Raw genomic sequence first — 25,766 nt, 5'->3', positions numbered from 1 at the left:
CAGACATCCAACAGGGTGCCTGTGAATGCCTGAAGACTCGCGGTCAGGTAGGCATGACGATTTTCGTGAGCCCAGCAGTCCCGGGCACACACTGACTTAGGGCCCTTCTACTTTCAGGCAAGTTACTGAAGCTAATTTGGCTTCAGTTTCCACGTTTGCTCATTCTGTATGTATGGTGTAGTATAATCCAGCTGAGAGACAGACCTGAATTTGAATCCTGGCTCTCCTACAGGCTAGCTAAGAGATCTGGGACAAGGGACTTAACTTCTTTGAGTTTCAGTTCCCTTATCTGTGAAAGAGAGGTACCTTATACATTTATTGTCAGAATTAAATGAGATACTGCATTTGGGTGCTGATTCCCGATAAAGTGCTCCATGTAAATAACCACTTACTATTATCTCACAGAGCTCATCTAAGAAAGTAATGCAACACAGGAGGGAAAAATGGTCTGAAATTTTGATATAACTTATCCACATTACTGTAATCTCAAAATTATCGTTTCAGAGAGACCACTAAACTCTTACCATATTTTACTTCCTTCACACAGGCCTGGCCTGTTTTAGGCTGTTCCTGTGTATTTTCTACCAAACTTTGCCACTCTGTGTTTTCTTCTCCTTTTCTAGCAGCAGGGCTCTTGCCCACGCTTAGGGGGCGAACAGCTAGATGTGGGCATTTCCTATTTCCGACCTCCCTTCAACCAGCTCCAGGATGCTACTTGTTGGAAGTTAGGAGCCCTGCTATTGAGTACTATCAAGGAGCATCGTACCTTCAACAGCACTTGCATGCGCCGAAAGGTTTCAGGGTCTCTGATCCTGCCGTTTCCTAAAGAGACACTCTATGTCTACCAGCTCTGTCCAGCTAAATCCGTTCAGTAGGGTTATCTGTGACTCACTTTGTCACCATTCTTTGGTCAAATGGGTGTCTACAAACTTTAGTTCTTTCTTCTTCTTGCCCTCTTTACCGTCAAAGGCATTTAGGGAATACTACTGTTAAGCTATGCCATGGAGATCCAAAAGTGAGCAAGACACAGCTCTCAAGTTGTTCAAAGCTTAACAGGGGAGACAGATATAAAAAGAATTGTATAACAGAGTAGAGAGATGGTCTAGGTACTGTGGTGCTTCACAGAGAAGGACACTGCGGGGAAGACAAAAACGGTGACATTGCAAGAGATCAAAATAGTCAAAACAATCTTGAAAAAGAATAAACTTGGAGGATTCACACTTTCCGATTTTAAAGCTTGCTACAAAGCTGCAATAATTGGGGCACATGGGTGGCTTAGTTGGTTAAGCGTCCGACTTCAGCTCAGGTCATGATCTCACAGTTCGTAAGTTCAAGCCCCACATCGGACTCTGTGCTGACAATGCGGAGCCTGCTTGGGATTTTGTCTCTCTCTCTCTCTCTCTCAAATAAGTAAACATTAAAAAAAAAACCCTAAAAAAACAAAAACAAGAACAAAGCTGCAATAATCAAAACAGTGTGGTACTGGCATAAAGACAGACATAATGGATCTATGGAATATAATTGAAAGTCCAGAAATAAACCTGTACATCTGCGGTCAACTGATTCTTAACAAGAGTGTCAAGACCATCCAATGGGTAACGAAAAGTCTTTTCGACAAATGGTACCGGGTAGCTATATATCTACATGCAAAGGAACAAAAGCTGAATCCTTACCTTACACCATATACAAAAATTAACTCAAAATGGATTGAGGGCTCAAATGGAAAGAGCTGAAGCTACAAAAAACTTGAAAGAAAATACAGGTGTAAATCTTTGTAATTCTGGATTAGGCAATGGTGTCTTGGCTAGAACACCAAAAGCACAAGTACCAAAGGAAAAAATATAAAACCTGGACTTCAACAAAATTAAAAATTTTAGTGTTTCAAAGTACATAATCAAGAAACTGAGGGGCGCCTGGGTGGCTTAGTCGGTTAAACGTCTGACCTCAGTTCAGGTCATGGTCTCGCAGTCCGTGAGTTCGAGGCCTGTGTCAGGCTCTGTGCTGACAGCTTGGAGCCTGGAGCCTGCCTCGGATTCTGTGTCTCCCTCTCTCTCAGCCCCTCCCCTGCTCACACTCTGTCTTTGTCTTTCTCTCTCAAAAATAAATAAATGTTACAAATAAATAAATAAATACAATAAAGAAAGTGAAAAGACAACCCACAGAAAAGGAGAAAATATTTGCAAATCATATATCTGATAAGGAGTATAGTTATCCAGACTATAAAAAGAAGTTTACAACTCAACAATAAAAAGACAACCCAGTTTAAAAATGGATGAAGGACTTGAACTGACATTTCTTCAAAAGAGATATACAGATGCTCAACATCTTAGTCATCGGAGAAATGCAGATACAAACTGAAACCACAATGAGATAGAATGGCTATGTTAAAAATAAAGCATTGGTAAAGATACAGGCATTTTAGAACTCCTGACTGTTGCTGGTGGGAACGTAAAATGGTGCAGCTACTTGTGGAACACAGTTCGGCAGTTTCTCAAAATGTTAAGCACGGAGCTACCACATGATACAGCAGTTCCACTCCTAGGTATATATTCGAGAACTGAAAACATATCTATACAAAAGCTTGTACGTGAATATTCATAGTATTATTCATAGAAGTTACAAAGTGGACACAACCTGGGGTGCCTGGGCGGCTCAGTCGGTTGAGCGTCCAACTCTTGATTTTGGCTCAGGTCATGATCTTGTGGTTCGTGAGATTGAGCCCAAGTTGGGCTCGGTGCTAACGGCATGGAGACTGCTTGAGATTCTTTCTCTCTCCCTCTTTCTCTCTGCCCCTCCCCCATTCTTGTGCTCTCTCTCTCTCTCTCTCAAAATAAATAAATAAAACTTAAAAAAAAAGCGCAAACAACCCAAATGTCTATCAACTGATGAATGGATAAACAAAATGTGGTCTAACTGCACAATGGAATAGTATTCAGCCATAAAAAGGAGGCCTGATACATGCTACCACATAGAGTAACACTGAAAACATTAGGCCATGTGAAGAAAGCCAGTCACAAATGGCCACATGTTGTATGATTCCATTTATGTGAAATGTCCAGATCGGGCAAATACAAAGACAGAAAGTAGATTAGTGGCTGCCAGGGAAATAAGAAGTGACTGCTAATGAGTAGGAGGTTTCTTTTTTTGGCATGATGAAGATATTCTGGAGTTAGTGGCGGTGGTTGCACAGTCTTGGGAACATGCTAAGACCTACTGAATTATACATTTTTAAAATTTATTTTGTGATGTTTACTTATTTTTGAGAGAGGACAGAGCACAAGTGGGAAAGGGGCAGAGAGAGAGAGAGGGAGACACAGAATCAGAAGCAAGCTCCAGGTTCTGAGCCGTCAGCACAGAGTCCAATGTGGGCTTGAACTCATGAACCGTGAGATCATGACCTGAGCCGAAGTTGGATGCTCAACTGACTGAGCCACCCAGGCGCCCCTGAATTATACATTTTAAAAGGGTGAATTCTGTGGTATGCGAATTATACCTTGATTTTTAAAAAGGGGACAGACATTGGAACTAGATCTTAAAGGGTGCGCTCGTTGGGCAGGCAATAATGGGAAGGGAATTCTAGGCAGAAAGAACAGAATGAGAAATGCATGGAAGCTGCCCCATCCCCAAAAAGTAATGCATCCAGGGGAGCAGGAGTGGCTGAGTGGCTGGGAGGCTGGAGTACAGGTATATGCACAGGGGTGGCAGAATGAACAAGGCAGCGAAGGGACAAATAATGGAAGCTCTACCTGCTACCCAGGGGGTGCCTTCGACAAGAATGAGGTGTCTTCCCAGCTGAATAACAGAATTAAATTGCTTGGCTCCACCCATTTTGTCAAGCCTTCTTTCACCAGCTCAGAATCCTCTAACTCCACTCCACTTTGGCAAGCCCAACACTCGTTTTCTCACTATTTATAAAATCCATTTATTTACAGCATCAATTCTTCGAACTTTTCTCCCCACCAGGATAGACACCCCTTGAGGGCAGTCAATTTCCTGTTTCCGATCTTGACTACGGAAGCATGAGTGCAGAGTGCTCTGTGAAACTCCAAAGATGGGTAACGAGATTGGTAGTTTTGACAAAGTTCAGAGCTTTTCCTAACTTTATAAATCTTCACTCATATTGTCACCCTGTTTGGAATGCCCTCTTCATCGCAAATTCGTTCTAAATTTCACCATCTCTTGTGGTCTGTTTCAAATGCCACTTCCTTAGGAAGGCTTTCTTTGTTTCCCCACCTGATGTGAACAGAGAGATGAACTCTCTCCTCTTTTAAAGAGGGCACATTTTGTACTTCTCTCACATACTGATTTCCTCATACCTTTTTTGCTGTTACCTGGGCATTCCTCTCATCTCATACATCCCTTATCCCGCACATTGTGGAATCTAAGCACCTTGGGATAAGGTCCATGTCTTTCCCGGCCTTGTAACTCCCAGCACCGTGCTAGATAGAGTCTGAATTGAACTGTCCAACTAGCAGCAAAAACGGTGGAATCAGAGACAGAAATAAGCATGATCACAAAATAGAAGTTTGAAAAAAAATCCTGGAAGAAACTACACAAAACAGGATGGCAGGCACAAATAACAAAGAGTGTATGTTGAATCAATTTGTGACCACTCGGCTTGTTTGTATCTGGTCATTTTCATCACATGGATCTCATTTCCTTAGAACTCCAGAAGGCTCAGACAAAGACCAATGGCTTCCCAGCTGCTGCGCTCCCTAGTCTGTGGTTTTCCTATGATATAAACAAAAGATTCTGGAGGTATGGTCTCTGTTAATATTTGCTGGTGTGGGTCTGGAGAGAAATGGGTGGTGGTCCGGGGCGGTGGGTGGGGGGAAGTTTGAGGGAAATCCACTAATGAACTGACAGTTCATATAAGCAACACCTGGAGTGTGAAACCCCCCTACAACTGTTATTTTACTGGGGGAAAAAAATCCCCTCTTCCTTTGTTAAATGTAAAAATTCTTCCCCCAGCTGCATTCCAATCTAAAGTGTGTGGCAGTTCAGGGGAGATGGCAGCTGGAACAGATCAGATGCAGGGTACGGTGCATGTTCACCAGCAACTAGGGGATAATCAGAGCCCAAAGATGAATCTTCAGAGCCATATTCCTTTAAGAAAATGGGTTAGCCTCAATTTGCCTGCTCATGTTCTGCTCATAAACACCGAGAATACTGGAAATATACACGCACATCTGACTGGTGGAAAGCATCAGCTTTTTGAATAGAAACTTTGTGACATCAGCTATTCAGGACTCCCCACTCAGCTTCCTAAAACCCTGCAGCTTAAGTTTTGGTTTTCGTCCTACTTTTGTTAAATATTTACAATCTACTACAAACCCAAATTCAGACCAAATGTGTGCTTACACAACCTTGTGACACGGCCACTCCTCCCGACAAGAGCACCAACATCTACGGGCGCCAGGCCAGTCATTCTCATGTTCCGTCCTGACAATCCTGGGAGGCACAGAGCCGCATTTCACATACTTGAGTTCATTTGGGCCCAGAGAGGTTAAGTCATTTGCTCAATGGCCCCAGAGAAAAAAATGAGAAGAGTTAGGTCCCTCTGACTCTGAGGCCAGTGTTTTTTCCACTGTACTCTACTACTGGCCAGAAGGCTCTCCAGAGAAGTTCTTTCTTCAGAGTTTAAGAATGCTACAAGAGTTTGATAACTCGAGAACAGGCATTGGCAAACATTTTCCGTAAAGGGCCAGACAGGAAGTATTTTAGGCTTTTTGAGCTGTATAGTATCATTACTTATTTACTAATTCATTACTTGCTTCTGCCACTGTAACACAAAAGCACCCACAGATAATATATACGTGAATGGGCATGGCTGTGTTCCCATAAAACTTTATTTACAAAAACAGGCAATGGGTAAGATTTAGACTATAGGCTGTAGTTTGCTGACCCCTGCTCTAGAAATTCTAGAGTGGACGGCATCATGTTACTTGGGTTAAAAATCAACAAAGAACTGCCCGTTTACAACTTAACTAATCAACAAACAAGAGACTCTTCTAGATCCTATATGTCCAGGCACTTCAGGAATTTACATCCTTTTAGGAAGAAAAGACACAGACAAGTAAAAGGCAAATGGTAACATGAGGCAGCACGTGCTAAAGGAGGGAACTGAGGGCCCAGGGCTGACTGATGGGCCACCATGACATTAGAAAACCAATGTCCACAACCTGACCAAATAATCCTGTACTGATACCAGAGCTGAGAAAGAGCCAGAAGTTCCTGCCATAAGCGCTAACAAAACCACCCATTCTGCTGAGACCACATGAACATTTTCAGCATGTATCAGATGCTAAACAAAGACATCTCCTTTGGACTTACCAAACACACCTGCTCCCTGTCTCGTTCTCAGAGAACAAGCAACTGACCTAAAGTACAAGATAAACTGATTTCCTAGAGGACTTCCATCCTCCTCCCTGCTGACACTTGAAGCAGTGAAGAACCTCAAGCTGCTACGGGCAAGGGCTGGCAGGAACCACCGGGGGTCCCTGTTGGAGGGCTAGAAGAGGCACTTCCCCAAACCTTACCTTGCTCATGGCAGTGAGGGCAGGGTCGCAGGCAGCATCGAGATCTTGAACCAACAACTGGATGCTGCTAGAGATGACACTGCAAGTCAAACACATCACTGTGGTCATGACTTTAAAAGACTAACTTTCTCAATTACCAACACGGCCCCTGCCAAATCTTTTAGGGACTTGTCTCAAAGTTAGATTCATCATTTCTTCAGAAGAACTCGAGCTTGATTTCAAAAGGGAACGGATGACAAGGAGGAGCCTTGCAGCCCTTCCTTCTTGCTCCGTGTCCTGGCCTCTATTTGGGTGTGTGCCCACTGAGTCAGATCACAAAATTCTATGGCTAGTCCCCCTGATCACTCCATCCAGAATCCCTCTTCACTTCTTACTTCAAAAGCACCTATTTGCCCCAAATGTTTAAATCAGAACTTGAAAAAAAAAAAAAAAGTTGAGAAAAGGAGAGGAAATAACTTAGGAGGAGAATCTTGACTTTTCCTCGGTAAGTGCTTGATGTGCAGGCTGAAGCTTGGCCTGCCCCGGTCTTATTTACTGACCACAACAAATGAACTGCAGGCCGTACTGGCAAAAGGACTACTTTGAGAAGGCTTTCCAGTTTGAACCTCTTGGACAGACACCCTCCACCCCACCCCTACCCCCACCTAAGTCAAGATGCTCACATTTCCTGTTGGAAGACACTGCAGATAGGGCTGCCCTTTGTGGATTTGGGGTAGGCGGGGGGCAGACAGGAGGCCCTGGACTTGACCTTCCTACAAGGATGGCCAAGGGAGGACTTCTCTTTTTGTTATTGTCAGTAGTGCAACAGTAAAGGCCCCGTATGCTAAAAATGACTGCTCATGAGAAGGCAGCGTGGGAGGCACCAACTTCTAATGCTTTTTCTTAGTGGCTACTGGAGAATCATCCTAATGCAACAGGAGGCCCGGGGGACCTCTGAAGTTCTGTAGTGACCTAAGGCCGACAGCCTGAGACATTCTGCTTTGTGAGGGGTAAAGGGCAGGCCTTAAGCAAATATGTGCAAGGTACGTACGTGCTGAACGTATCCATTTCTCCGGTCAGATTGATTCGTTCAGTCAGACTCACATCAACTTTTTCTTTGAGTTTTTCTTCTAGCTATTAACAGTAAGAGAGAAAAACATGCTTAACGATTATCCAAAGGAGTGCTATAAATAAGAATACTTAACATGTACCGAGTTTGATGATTCAGTACAATTCCAGGCACTTTTCATGTACTGACTCATTTAATCCTCACAACCCAAGGAGGAAGATTCTATTATTATCTCCATTTTACAGAAGAGAAAGTGGAGGTGTGACCTCCCCAAGACAGTACGTGGTAGGGCCACGAGTCAAACTTCCTCTAGAACCTGTGCCCTTTAGCACTGGGCTGCACTCGTTTCTTATGACACACTGGCAATTCACTTCATTAATTTTAAAAAGACCCCCGTTTTTAGGCTCCTCCCTGCTCCATGAACTGCAGGCTTGCTCACCAGCACTGGAAGCCTCTGGTGGTTAAGTGGCAGTAAAATCAGTGAAAGTATTCACTGAGAGCACTGCTATGGGCCACCCACTATGCGAAGGTGCTGGGGATACGCAGGTAAACAACAAAAAAAGCACAGGCTGCCCTCATCAGCCTACAGCCAAACACTGGCCATGCTCCCAACCGCCTCAAAGAAGAAGACAACTGACCGGGAATTGTAAACATCTCCAAGCATCCTGGGAACTGACTCATCTAGCACTCCCAAAGCTATTGAGTACACAAACTCTAATAATGAATGTTTTGTCTTAAACTTAAAAATGCTCTTAGGGGTGTGTACATTAGTGTAACTTTCCGGAATGCAATTTATTTAAAAAGCAGAAATTTAAATACACACACTCTTTAAAACCGCAATTTCACACCTAGAGATATATTTCAATGAATAACGAGAACGATATACAGAGATACGCGAGTATTCTTTGCAGCGTTCGTTAATTCAACCAAAATTTACAGAAAACCTGCTTTGTGCCAGGCTCTGTAACAGAGTGAGTTACTCAGTGAACAAAACAGGTAAGATCCTCTTTTCTTTTTTTTTTTTTTAATGTTTACTTATATTAGAGAGAGATAGAGTGCGAGCAGGGGAAGGACAGAGAGGGAGGGAGGCACAGAATCTGAAGCGGGCTCCAGGCTCTGAGCTGTCAGCATAGAGCCTGACACAGGGCTCAAACTCACGAACCGGGAAATCATGACCTGAGCCGCTGGACACGTAACTGACTGAGCCACCCAGGCACCCCAAGATCCTCTTTTCTTAAAGCATACACTCTGGTGGTCTTGCTTATGTTAGTGACAAGCTGGAAACAGTTCACATATTTATAAGGGGCCAGTGGAGCAAATGACAGCGCAGGCTTACGATGCTTAAACTCTTCAGCGGCCTTTTTCTGTTACGCTGAAAATACAATCTAAACTTTCTAACCGTGATTTGGGTCCTCTCTGGCTCTCCGGCCCACTTCTGGCTTTCCCCCTTGCCTGCTTGGCCTCACTTACTCTGAAGGCTTAAGGTTCTGGAACGCACCCAGTCTCTCCCCCTCAGGGCCTTTACACTTCACACTTTCCGCTTCCTCTCCCTGAAACAGCCTTGCTCACCCCTCCTAACCAGGCTCCTTGCTTCGCCACCCCCACCTCCCAACCCTTCCTCACTCTTCCCCTGGCAGTCCCCCTCCCAACCCTTGGTGTCGGCTTCAATACCAGCTCCCCTCAGAGAGGCCTTCCTTGAGCAGCTACTTGAGTAAGCAACTCCCTAACCAGCACTCACCACAAGACTGAAGTTACATCGTGGCTTATTATTATCATCTTGGTTTCTCCGTTAGTTCTAAGTCCCCTGACGGTAAGAAACCATCTACTTTGTTCACTTCTGTTAATTAACACCAAATACTATGCCTGGTACATAGTAAAGGCTTCATAAAGATCTCTTTGGATGAGTGAAAGCAACACCCTATGCAGGCGTTAAGTGTAAAAGGGTTACAATTAATGAGCCAATAGTGAGACATTATTGGCATTGTTTTCCAAGTTTTATTTTTGAATTCTTCACTACTTAGATCTTTTTTTTTTTTTTTTTTAAGTTTATCTATTTTGAGAGACTGGGGGGGGAGAGAGAGAGAGAGAGAGAGAGAGAGAGAATGCATGTGAGGGAGGGAGGGCGAGAGAGAGAGAGAGAGAGAGAGAATGCATGTGAGGGAGGGAGGGCCAGAGAGAGAGGGAGAGAGGGAATCCCAAGCAGGCTCTGCACGGTCAGCGCAGAGCCTGATGCAGGGCTTGTACTAACAAACCGTGAGATCATGACCTGAACTAAACTCGAGTCAGACACTTAACCAGGCGCCCTGCACCACTTGGATTCCTGTCTCTAAGGTATCTCCTTCCATTTCTTCTTGCCTTCTTCCTGCCATTTTTTTCTAAGGAAACTGGATTGTCTGCTCTGTAGTTTTCCCACAGTTGGATTTTGTTGATTGTAGCCACAGGGTATTAATTAACATGTTCCTTGTTCCTTGTATTTTCTTTGAATTGTAGTTTCGTGTAGAAGCTTGATCAGATTCAGGTTCTTTTTTTCCTTCTCTTCTTTTTTAGAAAACTACTTCATGATGGTGTTGTGTATTTCTATCAGCGGATACACGATGTTCGCTTGTCTCTGTTTTTGTGATGTCAGCAGCCATTGACAGTCAATGCCTAGATCCATTATTTCATTAGGAGGTATAAAAGAATGACATTCACTTATTAGCTAGACTTCTGCTATAAAGAGATACTTCCCATTGTCAATGATTTCATGATCCTGAAGTCTAAGTTAAATAGGAAAGACAGGATAAGAACTTTCTCTGTACCAGTTTTCAATTCACGCCAGTGGTTCCTTAGTGTGTTCGAAGGTGGTAAGTAAACTTAAAACAAAACAAAACAAAACAAAACAAAACAAATCATTGTAACCACATGGATTTAAACACAGCTGATGTTTTCAATGTACTGCCGTCAACTTCTCATTGATGCTTCTACAACCCACCTTTGACCAGCAGAGTGTATTCAGGCAGGCTCCTGTATTAGTTCCTTAGGGCTGCTTGAACAAATTACTACAAACCTGGTGGCTCAGAACAGACATTTATTCTCTCAGTTGCAGAGGCCGCAAGTCCAAAGCCAAGGTGTTGGCAGAGCAGGTTCCTTCTGGAGGTTCTGAGGGAGAAACTATCCCACGCCTCTCTTCTATCTTCTGGTTGCTGGAAATCCTTGGTGTTCCTTGGCTTATAGACGTATCTCCCCAATCTCTGCCTCTGTCTTCACGTGGCTTTCTTGCCTGTGTCTGTTAGATCTTCCTCTCCTTTCTAAGGATGCCATCTCCTTTCTAAGGATGCCAGTCATTGGATTTAGGGTTCCTAAATGCAAAATAATCTCTTCTTCAGATCCTTACTTGATTATAGCTTCAAAGACCCTATTTCCAAATAGGCTCACATTCACAGGTACTGGTAGTTAGGACTTGCACACATCTTTCTGTACAATAAGCCCATTATGGCTCCTGAATCCTTTTGAAAGGACTCTCACAGTCTCTGATCTTTTTCTTGCTTTTTGTACAACATGATGCTCCAGGCTCATCTTGTACATTTTGTGTCCCAGACCTGGAATTACTCATTTCTGCAGGAATCTCTGGTTTCTTTTAGGGGAAAATAGTATTTAGAGATCACAGTATAGGTGCTAAGAATGTACTGACTTTTATAATCAACAAAAATAATTTTTTTATAACAAAAAAATTTGGCTACATCTATCATGAGTCATCAAAATGGTCTTTGGCCCACTAGTACTTCTAGAACCTTTAAGAATCTGGGTGTCTGGATGGCTCAAGTTGGTTAAGCATCTGACTCTTGATTTTTGCTTTGGTCATGATCTCTGGTTTGAGGGATTGAGCCCTGTGTTGGGCTCTGCCCTGACAGTGTGGAGCCTGCTTGGGATTCGCTGTCTCAGCAATCTCTCTGCCCCTCCCCCATTTGTGTGTTCTCTCTCTCTCAAAATAAATAAATACACATTAAAAAAAAAAGAATCTGTTCTAGAAAAATAATGCAAAACACATTAGATATTCTTTGTAGAATTTACTTACAGAAGCAAAACCTGAAACAGCACAGATAATTATGCAGGATCCTGTTAAATCATTTATGGTATTGTCCCTTAATGAAATATTACAGAACTATAACATTGTTAGTAATGAAGATATCATAGCAACAGGAGAAATGCTAATGCTGTGATGTCAATAAAAACAGCAAAGGGGTAAGAGTGAAGTAAATTAAGATTATAGCATACAAAATTGTGGTGGTAAAGCATCTGACTCTTGATTTTGGCTCAGGTCATGATCTTAGGGTCCGTGTCCCTCTGCGCTGACAGTGTGGAGCCTGCTTGAGATTCTTTATCTCCTTCTCTTTCTCTCTTCCCCTGCCCCTCCCCCCCACACACACATTCTCTCTCTCTCAAAATAAATGAACAAACTAACTAAATAAACTGCCTCTCAGAAAGAAAAAAAATGATTGTAGCATACAAAACTATGTTCATGAAAAAGGACTGAAAGAAAATACTCCAAATTGCTAATATGATTATTTGATGGTGGTGAGATTAAGAGTTATTTTTTTTTAATATTTATTTATTGGGGCGCCTGGGTGGCTCAGCTCGTTGAGCTTCTGACTTCGGCTCAGGTCATGCTCTCACAGTTCGTGGGTTTGAGCCCTGCATCGGGGTCTGTGCTGACAGCTCAGAGCCTGGAGGCTGCTTTGGATTCTGTGTCCTCCTGTCAGTCCCTCCCTGCTCATGCCTTGTCTCTCTCAAGAGGGAATAAAGGCTAAAAAAATTTTTTTTAATTAATCTATTTTGAGAGACAGAGAGCTCGTGAGCAGAGGAGGGGCAGGGAGAGTGAGAAAGAGAGAATCCTAAGCAGACTCATGCTGTCAGCACAGAGCCCAATGTGGGGCTTGATCCCATGAACTGTGAAATCATGACCCGAGCCGAAATCAAGAGTCGGATGCTTTAACTGAATGAGCCACCCAGGCGCCCCAAGAATCATTAATTTTGTATTTTTCCCCCTTTGGTACCATGGTTATTTTACTTTTAAAATACTCTATTTTGGGGGCACCTGGGTGGCTCAGTCAGTTAAGCGTCTGACTCGATTTTGGCTCAGGTCATGATCTCACAGTTTGTGGGTTCGAGCCTCGTGTTGGGCTCTGCGCTCAAGGCATGCACACGCTCTTTCTCTCTCTCAAAATAAACAAATAATCTTAAAAATTCTATTCACATGTGTGTATGCCTTCCTTTTCTGCACACATGCAAAACAGTTAAATGGTGTTTCTTCACCACACAACTCTGGGACCTCTCTGCCTTGGAGGTCTTCATCAATATTGCTGTCCTGCCCTAGGGGTTCTTGGGGCTAAAGGGATTGCCGTCTCTGGCTCTGAGGCCAAACCTTTACAGTGAAGTTTTGGGGGGAACGCTTCTTATTCTGGCCTCCTGTAGTCTTGCTCTGGCTCACAGGCACTCCAAGCTGTACCGTCTGAACCATAATTTATGACTACCTTCCTATGATCCAGACATGTGTAAATAATAAGCCCAAAAGGGGGGGAAGAGCAGAACCTTCTCCAATTATTTTCCTTCTCTTGGCCTTAGGTGAATTCCAGACCAAATGTGAAAAGGAACTTCTAATCCCACGTCTAAGGCTGAATGGAAAATTCTTCTGGGTCTTCCTTCTGCTAATGGGGAGCTCCAGCAGAGGCATCACCCTTTCCTGCTTCATAGTTCCTGAACGTCAGCGTCCAAACAATGGCTGTTTGTTTAGGCAGGCTGAGAATGCTATGTGCATTTCAGGAGACACATGAAAGCCCAAAGGATTTTGCTTAGCCCAGTAACACTTCTGAGCATGGGATCACTGGCTGTGACTCATCACCACCAAAGGCCGGGTCCTAGCACTGTTAAGTTTGTTGCTACTTTTCTCCTACGGGAGACAGTGCTACTGACCTACTTTCAAGAAGGCATGCCCTCTGAGGAACTTAAACCACTCTGGGGGAGACCAGTCATACTTTCTTGCCTAGTCTCCTTTTAACAAGGCTCTTCTGTAAGATGGCTGCCTGGGCCGTCTTTCGGCTGGACTGCAAATTTTCCTCTGTGACCCACCTTTATGTGGCTGACCAAGGTTGTACACGGCTTGTTAGGGCCCACAGTTTCAGCCACTGAGTTAGGAGGCCCAAATGGGTCAGGAAAAGGAGGTGGTGGGCAGCTCACCTGCTGGGTGGTGGCCAGACAGTACTCTGCTGTGCTCAGGATGCTGCAGATGAGGCAGAGCTCCTCTAGAGTGAACTTGGCCACTTCTGAGCCTTCCTTTTCCTTGAGGAGGCTGCTGATGGTCAGCCCTCCACTGCTGCTTGTGGTTCTGAGGAAAAGGAACAGGAACCGGTCAGGCTGGGACTTATTTGCTTCCTAAACTGGTAGCTGCACATCTTAAGACAAAGAAAAGGGGGAAGGAAAGGCTGGACATGGCCCAAACAAACCTACGTACACTGAGTCCTTTTCCTACTGACCTTACCTTGACTATCATCTGTTTAAATTCTCTGACCATCAGAAGTAGGAAGAGACGATTCCAACAGCAAGCCAATAATCAGTCACATGAACGAAGATGACTCTCATACTCACAGAGAAGGCGGCTGAGTGACTTCTCTGCTTAGCTTAGAATCTCCTGATCTGGAAAGTTCGAGAGTTCTGTAGCACAAAAGCTGGTTCTCCAATTGCCCCTCTCAGTTAGGAAACTTCTGCACAGGAATGTGTACGCTGTGCTTGTGGAGGGGTACCAAAGTGAATGTTAAAGCATGGCTGCTGCCCAAAGCCTGACTATCTCACACCTTCCTACTGATCTAATCATGTGTCCACAAAATATAAAAATACAGTTATAAAACCTCCTGCTATTTCAACTGTGAGATTCTAAATTTTTTAAAAGAACTCAATGACATTTACCGTAAAAATAAAACGTTAAAAAAGGTAACCCTAAAACTGCCAAGTCTTACTGGGAATCAAAGATTTGAAAATATCTTAATTTCCAGCACTTACAAGGGTTGTGAGGACACTGACCCTCTCTTGCACTATGGGTCCAGAGTACTGAGTTGTAAAAACTTCGGGAGGCATATTTCAGGAGCTTAAAAAAAAGGTTCACACTGTTTGACCCGGTGGTTCCACTGCTGTTCAAGGATGCTTTTCTGAGTGTTACTTAAAATAACTAAAGTAGTGAAACCAACCTAAATGATCACTTAGAAGTTCGGAAGTGAGGTGAGGTTCTTCTGTATGCTGGATTATCACGACATCGTGAAGTGTTTCGATGACGATGTGCTAGTGTTGGACGGTGTCTGGTGGCCTCCCAGATCCATTCATTGCTCTTCTCTTCCCTCCTCTATGGCTCAGGAGACTGACCTCTACAGACCTATCACCCAGGCTTGAGAGGTAGAGGGGAGAGAGAAGGCTGAGTACTAACAAGGCCTCCTGCTCCCTCTGCTTCAGTGTGGTGCTTCAGCTCTGCCACCGTGGCCCTCTTCTGTGGGGCAGCCTTTTGTCCATAGCCCTGGCTCTCAAGGGAGTTCTTTTATTTTTTTATTTTTTATTAAAAAAAAAAATTTTTTTTTAATGTTTATTTATTTCTGAGACAGAGAGAGACAGAACATGAGTGGGGGAGGGGCAGAAGAGAGGGAGACACAGAATCCGAAGCAGGCTCCAGGCTCTGAGCTGTCAGCACAGAGCCCGACGCGGGGCTCGAACCCACAGACTGCAAGATCATGACCGGAGCCGAAGCCGGACGCTCAACCGACTGAGCCACCCAGGCGCTCAAGGGAGTTTTAAAGTAGTTAACAATTACCACCCCCCCCCCCCTTGGTATTTGGATGCTTCAGAATCCTCTGCTGGTGCCTTTCACCGTGCCCCCATTTCTGTGAATAGATGCTTTGGTAACAACACCCTAGCTGAGTACACTGTTTCCTGCTGGGACACGTGGGAAAATGCTCACAGGATGATGTTAGGTGAAAGCTGCAGGGTTTAAAACTACAGGCTGTATAGTCCCAGCACTGCGAATCGAGCAAGAGCACAAAATCACGCACGTTACATATGTAAGTAAACAACAGAAAAACATATACCAAAAATTTGAATTTGTCTTCTCTGGGTGGTGAGATGATAGCTGACTTTTATTTCTGTCTTTGTGCTTTTCTGTGTTTTCTAAACTATAATAAATTTATATTATTCTGACGATCAGAATAAAAGTTATTGAAAATTAAAAAAATGTTACCGTGGTCAAAGAAATTCTCGGCGAAATATATCTTTTACTTCCAATCTCTGGCTACAGCATAAGGATTTTATTTTCTTTCCTCCAAATAACATAAAACTCCCATATACAATACATTTTAGTGAAAACAACAGCAACTAATTCCAGAATTATTGAATTTGGCCATGGGGATGATTTATAAATACTAAGTTCCAAAGCATCACTTTATTTTTTTTTTTTTTTTTTTTTTAATTTTTTTTTTCAACATTTTTTATTTATTTTTGGGACAGAGAGAGACAGAGCATGAACGGGGGAGGGGCAGAGAGAGAGGGAGACACAGAATCGGAAACAGGCTCCAGGCTCCGAGCCATCAGCCCAGAGCCTGACGCGGGGCTCGAACTCACGGACCGCGAGATCGTGACCTGGCTGAAGTCGGACGCTTAACCGACTGCGCCACCCAGGCGCCCCCAAAGCATCACTTTAGATCGCATTATTATAATTGAAATTGCTATGGAACCAAAAATCTTTAAGCTCTAGTCAAACACCATTAATTTCCATTAGTAAGCAATATAACAATATTCTAATGTCCCAGAATAAATACAATGAAGTCACTATAATTAGGGGCTGTGCTACGCAACGCCCTTCCCCCAAATCCTACCAGATCTTTAAACACTAGACTCTGTCCAGTATAGCAAGACACAGATACCATAAGAGAGACTTTGGAATGCACTCAGCTCGAGGGAAAAGCAGATTACTGCCTCCCATGTGCTTATCACCCCAGGGTATGCAATCATTGAATGAAATTGCCCATGCTGTTTAAAAATTACTGCTACCAGCGCCCTACCTTTTTTTTTTTTTTTTTTGCTAACAACCTATTGTTGAAACCATGTCAATTAAAGATATACATAATGGAACGGACTCCCTTGAGTCCACTGTGGGAAGATCTGACCTATGCTGGTGGCCACGGTGGGCATTTCCTCTAACAGTCTTGATCAGCTGTGGAATCCCATTAGATAGGAAATAGTCTCAGGCCCTTGGGAACTCAGGCCTAAGGGTATTTTCCTCATTGAGGCTCTTAGCAGTTCAGTAAACTATTTCGGAGTAGATTTCCTCAGATTCCCATATTTAGGCATATTCAGAATCTTACTTCACCACTCGGACCAGGAAGAATAGCACTCACTTGGGCAGATTGCCAGAGAGGATTTTCCAGGCATATTCTCGGAGGTACTTCTGGAAAATGGTGGTCAGAGCGATCATCGGCTCCCCAGTACTGAGTTGAGAGCACTGCACCATGCACTTCTTGTAGTAGACAAAGAGGTCAGCACAGCTGGGGAGCACAGCACCCCCTTCATCAGTGTTGGGCTTAGGTGGCCCCTGGGCTTTGAAATCGGCCACGAACCGATCTATCAGCTCTCCAAGGTTTCTAGAAGGAAGAAAACCTGCCATGTTATTTCAAGAAAGATAAAGCAAATGTGCTTAACTGCCATGAGTAAATCATTCCTAATGCTTTTTACATTTAAAATTGGACCCAGGGGCGCCTGGTGGCTCAGTCGGTTAAGTGTCCGACTTTGGCCCAGGTCATGGTCTCGCGGTTTGTGGATTCGAGCCCCACGTCAGGCTCTGTGCTGACAGTTGGGAGCCTGAAGCCTGCTTCGGATTCTGTGTCTCCCCCTCTGCCCCTCCCTAGCTCACGCTCGCACTCTCTCTCTCTGTCAAAAATAAACTTAAAAAATAAATAAAATAAATAAAATTGGACCCATTTTATCGCACCAGCCCTCTTACAGTAACAGCAGCAAGAATAACAGGCATTTGTGTGCTGCTTTATACTTTTTTTTTTTTAAATTAATGTTTATGATTTTTGAGAGAGACACAGAGAGCAAGCATGGGAGGGGCAGAGAGAGAGGGAGACACAGAATCTGAAGCAGGCTCCAGGCTCTGAGCTCTCCTCACAGAGCCTGATGCAGAGCTCGAATCCATAAACCATGAGATCATGACCTGAGCTGAAGTCGGACGCTCAACTGACTGAGCCACCCAGGAAGCCCCTGCTTTATACTTTTCAAGGCATTTCATGATCACATTTGACCCCAAGCCTCTGTGAGAGAGGTAAGGTATTACTGGACTCTCTAAGAGATGAAAAAAGTAAGGTCTATAAAGTTTGTCACATAATTTAGTGGCAGAGCTGAGCCTAGAATCTGCTACCATGTAAGTATCATTTCGTCTTTCCCCAAATGAAATAATGATAGAGACCATTGTCTGAACGCTTATGATGTATCAGGCACACACCATGTCGGCAGTTTGTAAGTGTTATTTCATTGCATTTCACTTAATTTGCACAATAACCTTATGAAGTACGTATTATTACCGTCCTCATTTTCAAAAAGCAAGGTGCAGAAAAGTTAAGGACCTTGTCCAAGGTCATACAGCAAGAGGGGTGGGGGGAGCCAGGATTCAAAACCAAACAGCCTGGCTCAAACCTCATGTTTTTAACCCCTCTACCTTACTGCCTCTGAAAACACAAAAAGGTTATGATGTCAGGAAATATTTGGTATCACTAACCTACCCACGAGGTAGATGCCAAAACAAAGAGAAACCGTAAAGAAATATTCTAAGGCTTTCTTGATGTTTTTAATGCAGTTTCTCCTTAAAACTTACAGAATCAAAGGTGTAAAAGCTCTTGGGAGAGGGGAGGGGAGGGCAGCCACCGGCTTGTAGCAGGTCACGATGGTGAGCATGGTTGCAGCTGTCCCCCCACTCCCCATTCAAACATCACTGAGTTTGCTCCGTCGTGTTGAGTCATCGTAGCTACGATCCAGTGGGGCTCTACTCACTGCTTCCTGCACAGTCGTGCTGTATGAAAAATGGGAGGGGTCCCTCCACCCCTTGACATTTTACATCTTTCTAGGTTGCTGTCCAAGGCTACAAGAATCCAGCTGTGCTTTTCATTTTTTTTTTTAACGTTTGAGAGAGACAGAGACAGAATGCGAGTGGGTTGGGGCAGAGAGAGAGGGAGGCACACAATCTGAAGCAGGCTCCAGGCTCTGAGCTGTCAGCACAGAGCCCGACACAGGGCTTGAACCCACAAACCGTGAGATCATGACCTGAGCTGAAGTTGGGATGCTTAACTGACTGAGCCACCCAGGCTGTGCTTTCAAAATGTATTTATATAACAGGAAGAAAAAGATAAGAACCACACACAGCAGAGGAGAAAACTGACATTTTACTCAGGAGTTGTTGTTATTGAAAGTTTATTACATCCAGATGTAGCCACTCTGCCCTCAAAGAACTTCAGGCCTAGGCTGGGTCTTTGTGAGGATGGTTAGCAAGCAGGGGAGGACCTTGTTAGTTAACCTCGAAAGCTGCGGTGCCACCACCCCCATTCCTCACCACCTCTTCCTGCCCCACCTTTTCCATTGAGTCTCTCACTTCTCTTCCTCAGTGACCCTCCACTCTAGCCAGACTCCCCTTTACTTCCCCCTGTTCCATCTCTATCCCTGACTCTGAACCTTTGCCTGGATGCCTCCCCTGGCCAAGATGCTCTCCTGCCACCTCTCTCAGGCGCAACTCAGGGCTCACCCAGACAACCCCTACTCACACCATTCCTCTGTCTCAGTTTCAACTTCTGTCATCTGCAACACACTGACACTGTATTATCATTTTTTTTTTTTTTTTTAACACTTTACCATACAGTGTAAGGATGTCAAATGTTCAAGAAACATGACGACCTTCTCCCATCCTGGGCCCACAGCCGGCAATGCTCTCAAGAATGGCTCTTTTTCATTGGTCTTTGGTGTAATTTCAGAATCTGTCTTGAGAGAGCATTCTGGCCAGTCACTTCTAATAAGCTGAAGTTGGTACAAAAGGTGAAAGGTGCTTGCTACAGAGGAGAATCGTCTGCAATTCATATGTTATCATATCCTCCTTGAGAGGACGGATAATGTTTCCGGGACCTCTGCTCTCCCCAGGCCCACCTGTCACGTTTACGTGTGAGGTTAATCTTTCAGTTATGTTGGTGTCCAATATGTATGCAGCTGATCAGCCCCCATGCTTTGTTCCTGAAGGATGGGAATGGAAGGGTAGGAGAGTGGAGACGGGGCAGGGGCTGGTGCAGTAGAGGGGAGCATGTAATAGGAAAGCAAAGGGTTCCACTTGAGTCTTCTTAGGAGAGATTCTAACCTCCAAATCTCTACTGCTGACCAAAAGAGGGGCCAGAGCTCCAAAGTGCTTTTTACTTTGGGGCGCCTGGGTGGCTCAGTCGGTTGAGCGGCCGACTTCAGCTCAGGTCACGATCTCGCGGTCCGTGAGTTCGAGCCCCGCGTCAGGCTCTGGGCTGATGGCTCAGAGCCTGGAGCCTGCTTCCGATTCTGTGTCTCCCTCTCTCTCTGCCCCTCCCCCGTTCATGCTCTGTCTCTCTCTGTCTCAAAAATAAATAAAACGTTAAAAAAAAAATAAAAAAAAACAAAAAAACACAAAAAAAACCAAAGTGCTTTTTACTTTAACCACTTATCTAATTCCGCTAGCAGCTGAAGTCAGAATACCTACTCAAATGCCTTATATTTCTGAGCCAACTCGATCAATAAGATTATAAACTAATTAAACTCATAGAGCATAAAGAAAATTTCCACTTAAAAAAAAAAAAACCCTCTAAAAGACCACCCATACTTTGCAGGCCATCTCCCGAGTCACTTCTGACACTGCTCTCTGTGTAGGTGAGACATAATCCGTTAGAATAAGCTTCCCTCCCTTCAATCTCCACTCTCTGCGCCTGCGTGCTTCTAAGCCACATGAGACACTGGAAAACGAGTAACTGACATGTCACAGCATAGATGGTTCAGTCCATCGATTTCCAGCTGAGCATTTAGCACGTGCAAGGCTCTGGGCTGTGTTTGCCATGCATATGAGACATAAGTGAGTTCAACTGAAGAAAAAAAAGCAAAGGTTGTCGTTTCTTCCAGGTGCCAAACACTAGCCTGAGTTTTGGTGAGACCTTCTGGCAGGACTACTAGAGAAAGGAACGTTGTAGCATACCGACCTGCTGATTGGAATCACAAGGAGGCGTCTTTTACACCATAAAGCAAGTACAATCAAGCACGAGTTTATGAAGGGTCAAGCTCTGATTAAGGTGTTGCTGGGTGTGGGGGTTAAGACACGCATCTGCCTATTAGAAGCTTTGATCTTATTTGGGGGAATAGGACCCTCATGCTCATGATATTTAGATTTCAAGACAGCAACTGCATGCTAATCTTGTAGTACAGACAAGAGGAACAATTTGTTTCAGACAAAGGAAACTAGAGGCAGCTAGAGAGAAAATTTCGCAGCAGACTCAGGTGAGAATAAAGGCACGGAGTCGGAAGTGAGCACAGATTATGATGTGTGGAAGGGAGGATGTAAGGAGGAGGGGACGTGCCTAAGGCGGAAGTCACACATTGGAAAAGCCCGACCTACGGTTTGGTTTACAAGCTCCTCTGCGTTTCCCACAGCAAAGCGCTGCCAGCTTCATGTCTTCACAGCGGGTACCACCGACTCCCAAGAGGCCATAAGCCTGTAAAGTAGGCACTGTGCTGGGTGCATCAGAAATTCAATCTCCCGTAATCCTCCCAACAGCCCTGAAGAGAAGGCGTTATTATCTCCACTTCATAAATGACAAAATTGAGGCTGAGAAAAAGACTGTAACTTGCCCTGGGTCACGGAATTTGTTGGAGCCAGACTCTGAACCTGGGGATGGCTGACTCCCAAGCCCAGCTCTATCTACTCTACTGTGCTCTGACTTTGCAACACTAAAGTGCTACACAGAGAGATGGAATTGTGCTTGCTGCCGACTCACTTGCTCTCTGGCTTAAAGGAACATGTCACAGATGTGGATGGTATCTTTTACCCCCTCCCCTGTAGCTTGAGCTTTCTGAGCAAGATGTACGAGAATGTGTCAGGGGCCCACACGAACTACTGCTGGGGGTTCTGCTGATCAATGAAATGACCCAGGAAGAAAAGACCAATGCAGAGCAGTATTAGTAAAGGACGAGCAGGGCAGTTCTTCCGGTGGATCTGCAGTCGGCATCCCTAGCAACAATATTCCAACTGGAAGGCAGAGTGGTGACGGCACGGGGAGAGGCAGTCAGTCAAAGCTGGCAAGGAGGTGAGCATGGGCAAAGCGGCTTCAGGTCCCCAGGAAGTTACAGGACTTGTTAAACCGAGGGTACCCAAACTGATCTGCACCCCCTCCCTCTCCTGCCCTTAGGATGGGGCCAAGGATTTGGCTCTGGTGTGGCCAGTGGGGTTGGGAAGCCCAGGTATGGCTTGAGCACAACTGGGAGATGGATCACACACAGGTAAATGGAGCAAATCAGTAAACACACGGAAGATCTGGGGGGGGGGGGGGGGGCGCCAAGTTTCTCACTGTTGCAGAAAGTAGTTATAGACGAGGAAAGGGGGAGGCTAAGATAAATCCTGTGGTGTTAGAGCAGAATTAGAGTTTCCAGCATAGATTCACAGGTTCTGATATAGGCTGGTATAAAAACAGATACCGATGCATGTGTTTAAACATGTATGTGTATACATACAACTATTTCTCAGCTCTCTCAGCTGCGAGGACCTAGAAGCATGACATCCGAGGAGTAATGAACATACTTGATGCCCGGAACTTAGTTTCTAAATATCATTCCCCATCAAAGAAACAAGGGATCCTGGAAAAACAGATGACTCCAGGGCTGGGGTGGGAAAGTACAAGATGGGCCTGGTATATTTTGTTGTGCCAGAAAGGAAGTGCCCCAGAAATGACAGGAATATGCAAAAAGCACGAAAAACCAGCTCGGAGGGGGGGTTCCATTGGCCAAATCAGGGACAATTTGAGCATTAAAATAACGATGGATCCTGCAAGAGAAAAAGGACATCAGTGGAAAAACTGGTGAAGGCCAAATAAAGTCTGAGTTTAGGAAAGAGTACTGTACCAGTGTTAACTTGCTGGTTTGGAGAAATGTTTTTTGGTTACGTAAGATGTTAACATTAGGAGAACTTGGGGAGAAGGGAATACGGGAAATCTGCACTACTTTTGAAATTTTTATGTAGGTTTAAATTTATTCCAACATAAGCTTTAAAAAAAGGTAATAACAGCTATAACCCATTGAATAAAATAGGAATCGACGAGTAGGTGCTGATACAATAAATGGGGAAGAGAGAAAGCTTTTTCTTAAAATATAATGCCAACTCATAAATGTAGAAGAAATGGCAGTATTAGAAAAATCACCATTTGGCAACGATGTTAGTAATAAATGATTCAGACAAGTATCAGGGGGAGGTGAAAGATGAAAAAAGACTATTTATATGGTTTCAACGTTTCTCCTGACACTTATTAATTATTAATGACTTATTAATAAATAGAGAAACCCGGCGGACTCCATCTAAAGTGATAAAAGTGAACACCACAAGCTGTGGGGCAAACTGACAGTGTGCCTCCCGACATGAATTACCGAGAAGAGCCCGGCACTACTTCTGCATAAATCATAAATCATGAGGAAACAGCCAAACGCAGACTGAGGGACATTCCACAAACTGGCCTGTGCTTCTTCAAAAATTTCAAGGTCATGAAAGATAAAGAAAGAATGAGTTATTTTTCTGGATGGAAGGGATCAAAGAGACGTGACAAATAAATGCATCCTGTGATCCTGGCACGGACTCTGGGTCCAGAAAAGACCTGATCGGGACAACTGGTAAAGAGGAATGGGGTCCGTGAGTTAAATGGTAATGGCGGATCAAGTTAACTTCCTGATGCTCGCAGGTATATGGTGGTTAGGTGGACGGTGCCCTTATTTACAGGAAACGCACACTGAGGTATGAAGGGGGAATGGGGCCCTCTCACCTACGATCTGGAGGAAGTGTTGACGTGGGGAAATCTCCAAGAGAAAATCACTACATCCCCAAGAGTAAAAGTTCTATTATTAACTTCTTTCTTGCACATAAACAAAACTTGAGAAAGCCACCTAATGCACAGAAGGACAGCTTCGCCCAGCCTGCTGAGGAGATGGCTCTGGGAATATCCTGCTTCCTGCCCCCTCACCAGGTGCCGGCTCTGCAGTCCTCCCACCGCTGTTTGGCTTTTGGTGGGGGCAGGTGCCACCAGAACTTTCCTTGGGCAGGTGGGAGGCTGGGGAGAGGAGACGGCAGACCCCATGCCAGGCCCAGTGAAAAGCTGGGAACACTGATCGGGCCACACAACCGCTTAAGAGTCCGGAACAAGACCACTGGCGGGGGGCAGCAGGCACAGTTCCTGCCCACTTATGCCAAATGCCAACACGTCACCTCGATTCACCCTCGCCACTAATCTTGTGAGGGGAACAGTACTAACTTCACTGTAGAGAGGACAAAACAAACTCAGACAGGTCAAGTACCACGCTTGAGGTCCCAGGCTAGTGAGTGCGGAGCTCTGACTCAAATCCAGGTCTGTCTGGCATCCAGGCCCACGCTCTTTCCACAAGACCGTGCTGGGTCTCTGTCATCTGGGAGCTTGTGAATGGTCTAAGATTTTCCTCCCTTGCAGATTTCTGAGTCAGAGCTACAAGAATGTAACATGTACAAAATCAGTCCCCACCTGAGTCTCTTCCCCAGCCTTAAGACTCTCTGACAAAAGGGAGAAAGGGCTTTGCAGAACCCCTTGAAATTGTACTCAAAATAGTGGGGGGTTTATGTGATTTTTTTTGTTTTTTGCGTTTTTTTTTTTGGCAAGAGAGTCTACAGTCTCATCGGACTCTCAAGGGGATCTATGACTCAAAAAAGGTTAATCACCACACAGCTTTAGGCATTATTTTGCCCGATTCTCTGCTTTAAAAGCTGAGGAAATGGATTTCTTGAACTCTATTTTCTACTTCAAGCCTTTGTTGCTTATTCTGGAGTGACAAGAGCACAACCTACGCAGTTCTCCTACGAGCAGCTCCCACTGCTTCCCCAGCACTGTGGAAACATCCCAGTGAGGCCAGACGGCAGGATGAGTGGCGAGCACTTCATTTTTCACAGAGAAATGGAGAGTCCCTATGGAAGGGAGGTCTGGCTCTCTGCCTGAAATAGCACGGACAATGAGTACACTTTATATGAATCAAGGCCATGTGAAAAGAGTAGATACCACGATTGTAATATTTCAGAAAAATGACTCTCCAGACCAGGTGGATTTGGGGAACGTATGTGGTTATCTCCGATATGCACTTTAAACCTGGGACCCGATGGCTTTGAAACCCTCTGAAAAATAAAGAGTTTGGGTTGATGAGAGAAGACGGGCTTTGTCCAAGAATAGTCATCCAAGTGGTCTGCTCTAAGATCTGTTAATCTAATAGGCAAATAACTGATCATTCCCCTGCCCCTCGAGGTGTCTTATTAACATCCTGAGAAAAAACTTTTAAACACAGAAAATGGTGTTTCGAAGAAGCAAATGGCAATAGTTAATAACTGCCTTTCTGTGTGCCTTCGGACATGAGCCCAATGGATAGAGAGGAGGAGGCAGACTGGCTCTACAAGGTGAAATGTGAAAGCAACTCTTTTTCTGGGGGGGCGTGGGAGGGGCGGGAGGTTGTTTTTGTTAGCACAGAAGCTCTTCTACAAAGTTTATTTTCTAAGGCTTTAACATGAAACATTTTGTAATCTGGGAGGGGAAGAGTAGACGCGATCTATAAAATCAAATAGGCAAATAATAATAATGTTCTGTGTAGTGACTCCACTTGAAATAATCTCTTAATCTTACGGTTTACCTCCAAAACATATTCGGAAACAAGAATTTGCTAACCCACACAACAGGGGGGATTAAAAACAAAAACCAAAAAACTAAATCTCAGCACCTAAATGCTTTCCCAGAGAACTCCTCTTGAGAAATTTCTCACAGACGCTATTGCACTCCCTGCAATGAGCCACCGTCTGGTCCTCACAAGTGTGTTCTTTAGGCTACAAGGCCTCCTCTCAGAGCCAGGGCCAGCCTGTC

At 44.5% G+C, this 25,766-nt stretch overlaps 1 protein-coding gene across 2 annotated transcripts in view; it reads right to left on the bottom strand.

The window, feature by feature from the left end:
* VPS53 (VPS53 subunit of GARP complex) overlaps window positions 1-25,766 on the bottom strand; it is a 132,284-nt gene that overhangs the window by 24,610 nt on the left and 81,908 nt on the right. For both annotated transcript variants that reach the window (XM_058705404.1, XM_058705403.1), the window contains 4 exons: window positions 16,995-17,237; window positions 13,801-13,948; window positions 7,570-7,652; window positions 6,540-6,618 (listed from right to left, as the gene is read on the bottom strand). In XM_058705404.1, the coding sequence (XP_058561387.1) occupies window positions 6,540-6,618; window positions 7,570-7,652; window positions 13,801-13,948; window positions 16,995-17,237 (553 nt within the window). The remainder of the gene's footprint in view (window positions 1-6,539; window positions 6,619-7,569; window positions 7,653-13,800; window positions 13,949-16,994; window positions 17,238-25,766) is intronic.

This window comes from Neofelis nebulosa, chromosome 16 (assembly GCF_028018385.1).
Source record: "Neofelis nebulosa isolate mNeoNeb1 chromosome 16, mNeoNeb1.pri, whole genome shotgun sequence".
Classification (NCBI taxonomy): Eukaryota; Metazoa; Chordata; class Mammalia; order Carnivora; family Felidae; genus Neofelis; species Neofelis nebulosa.
Note: the sequence above shows the minus strand (reverse complement) of the source record. Positions and strands in the feature narration are given on the sequence as shown.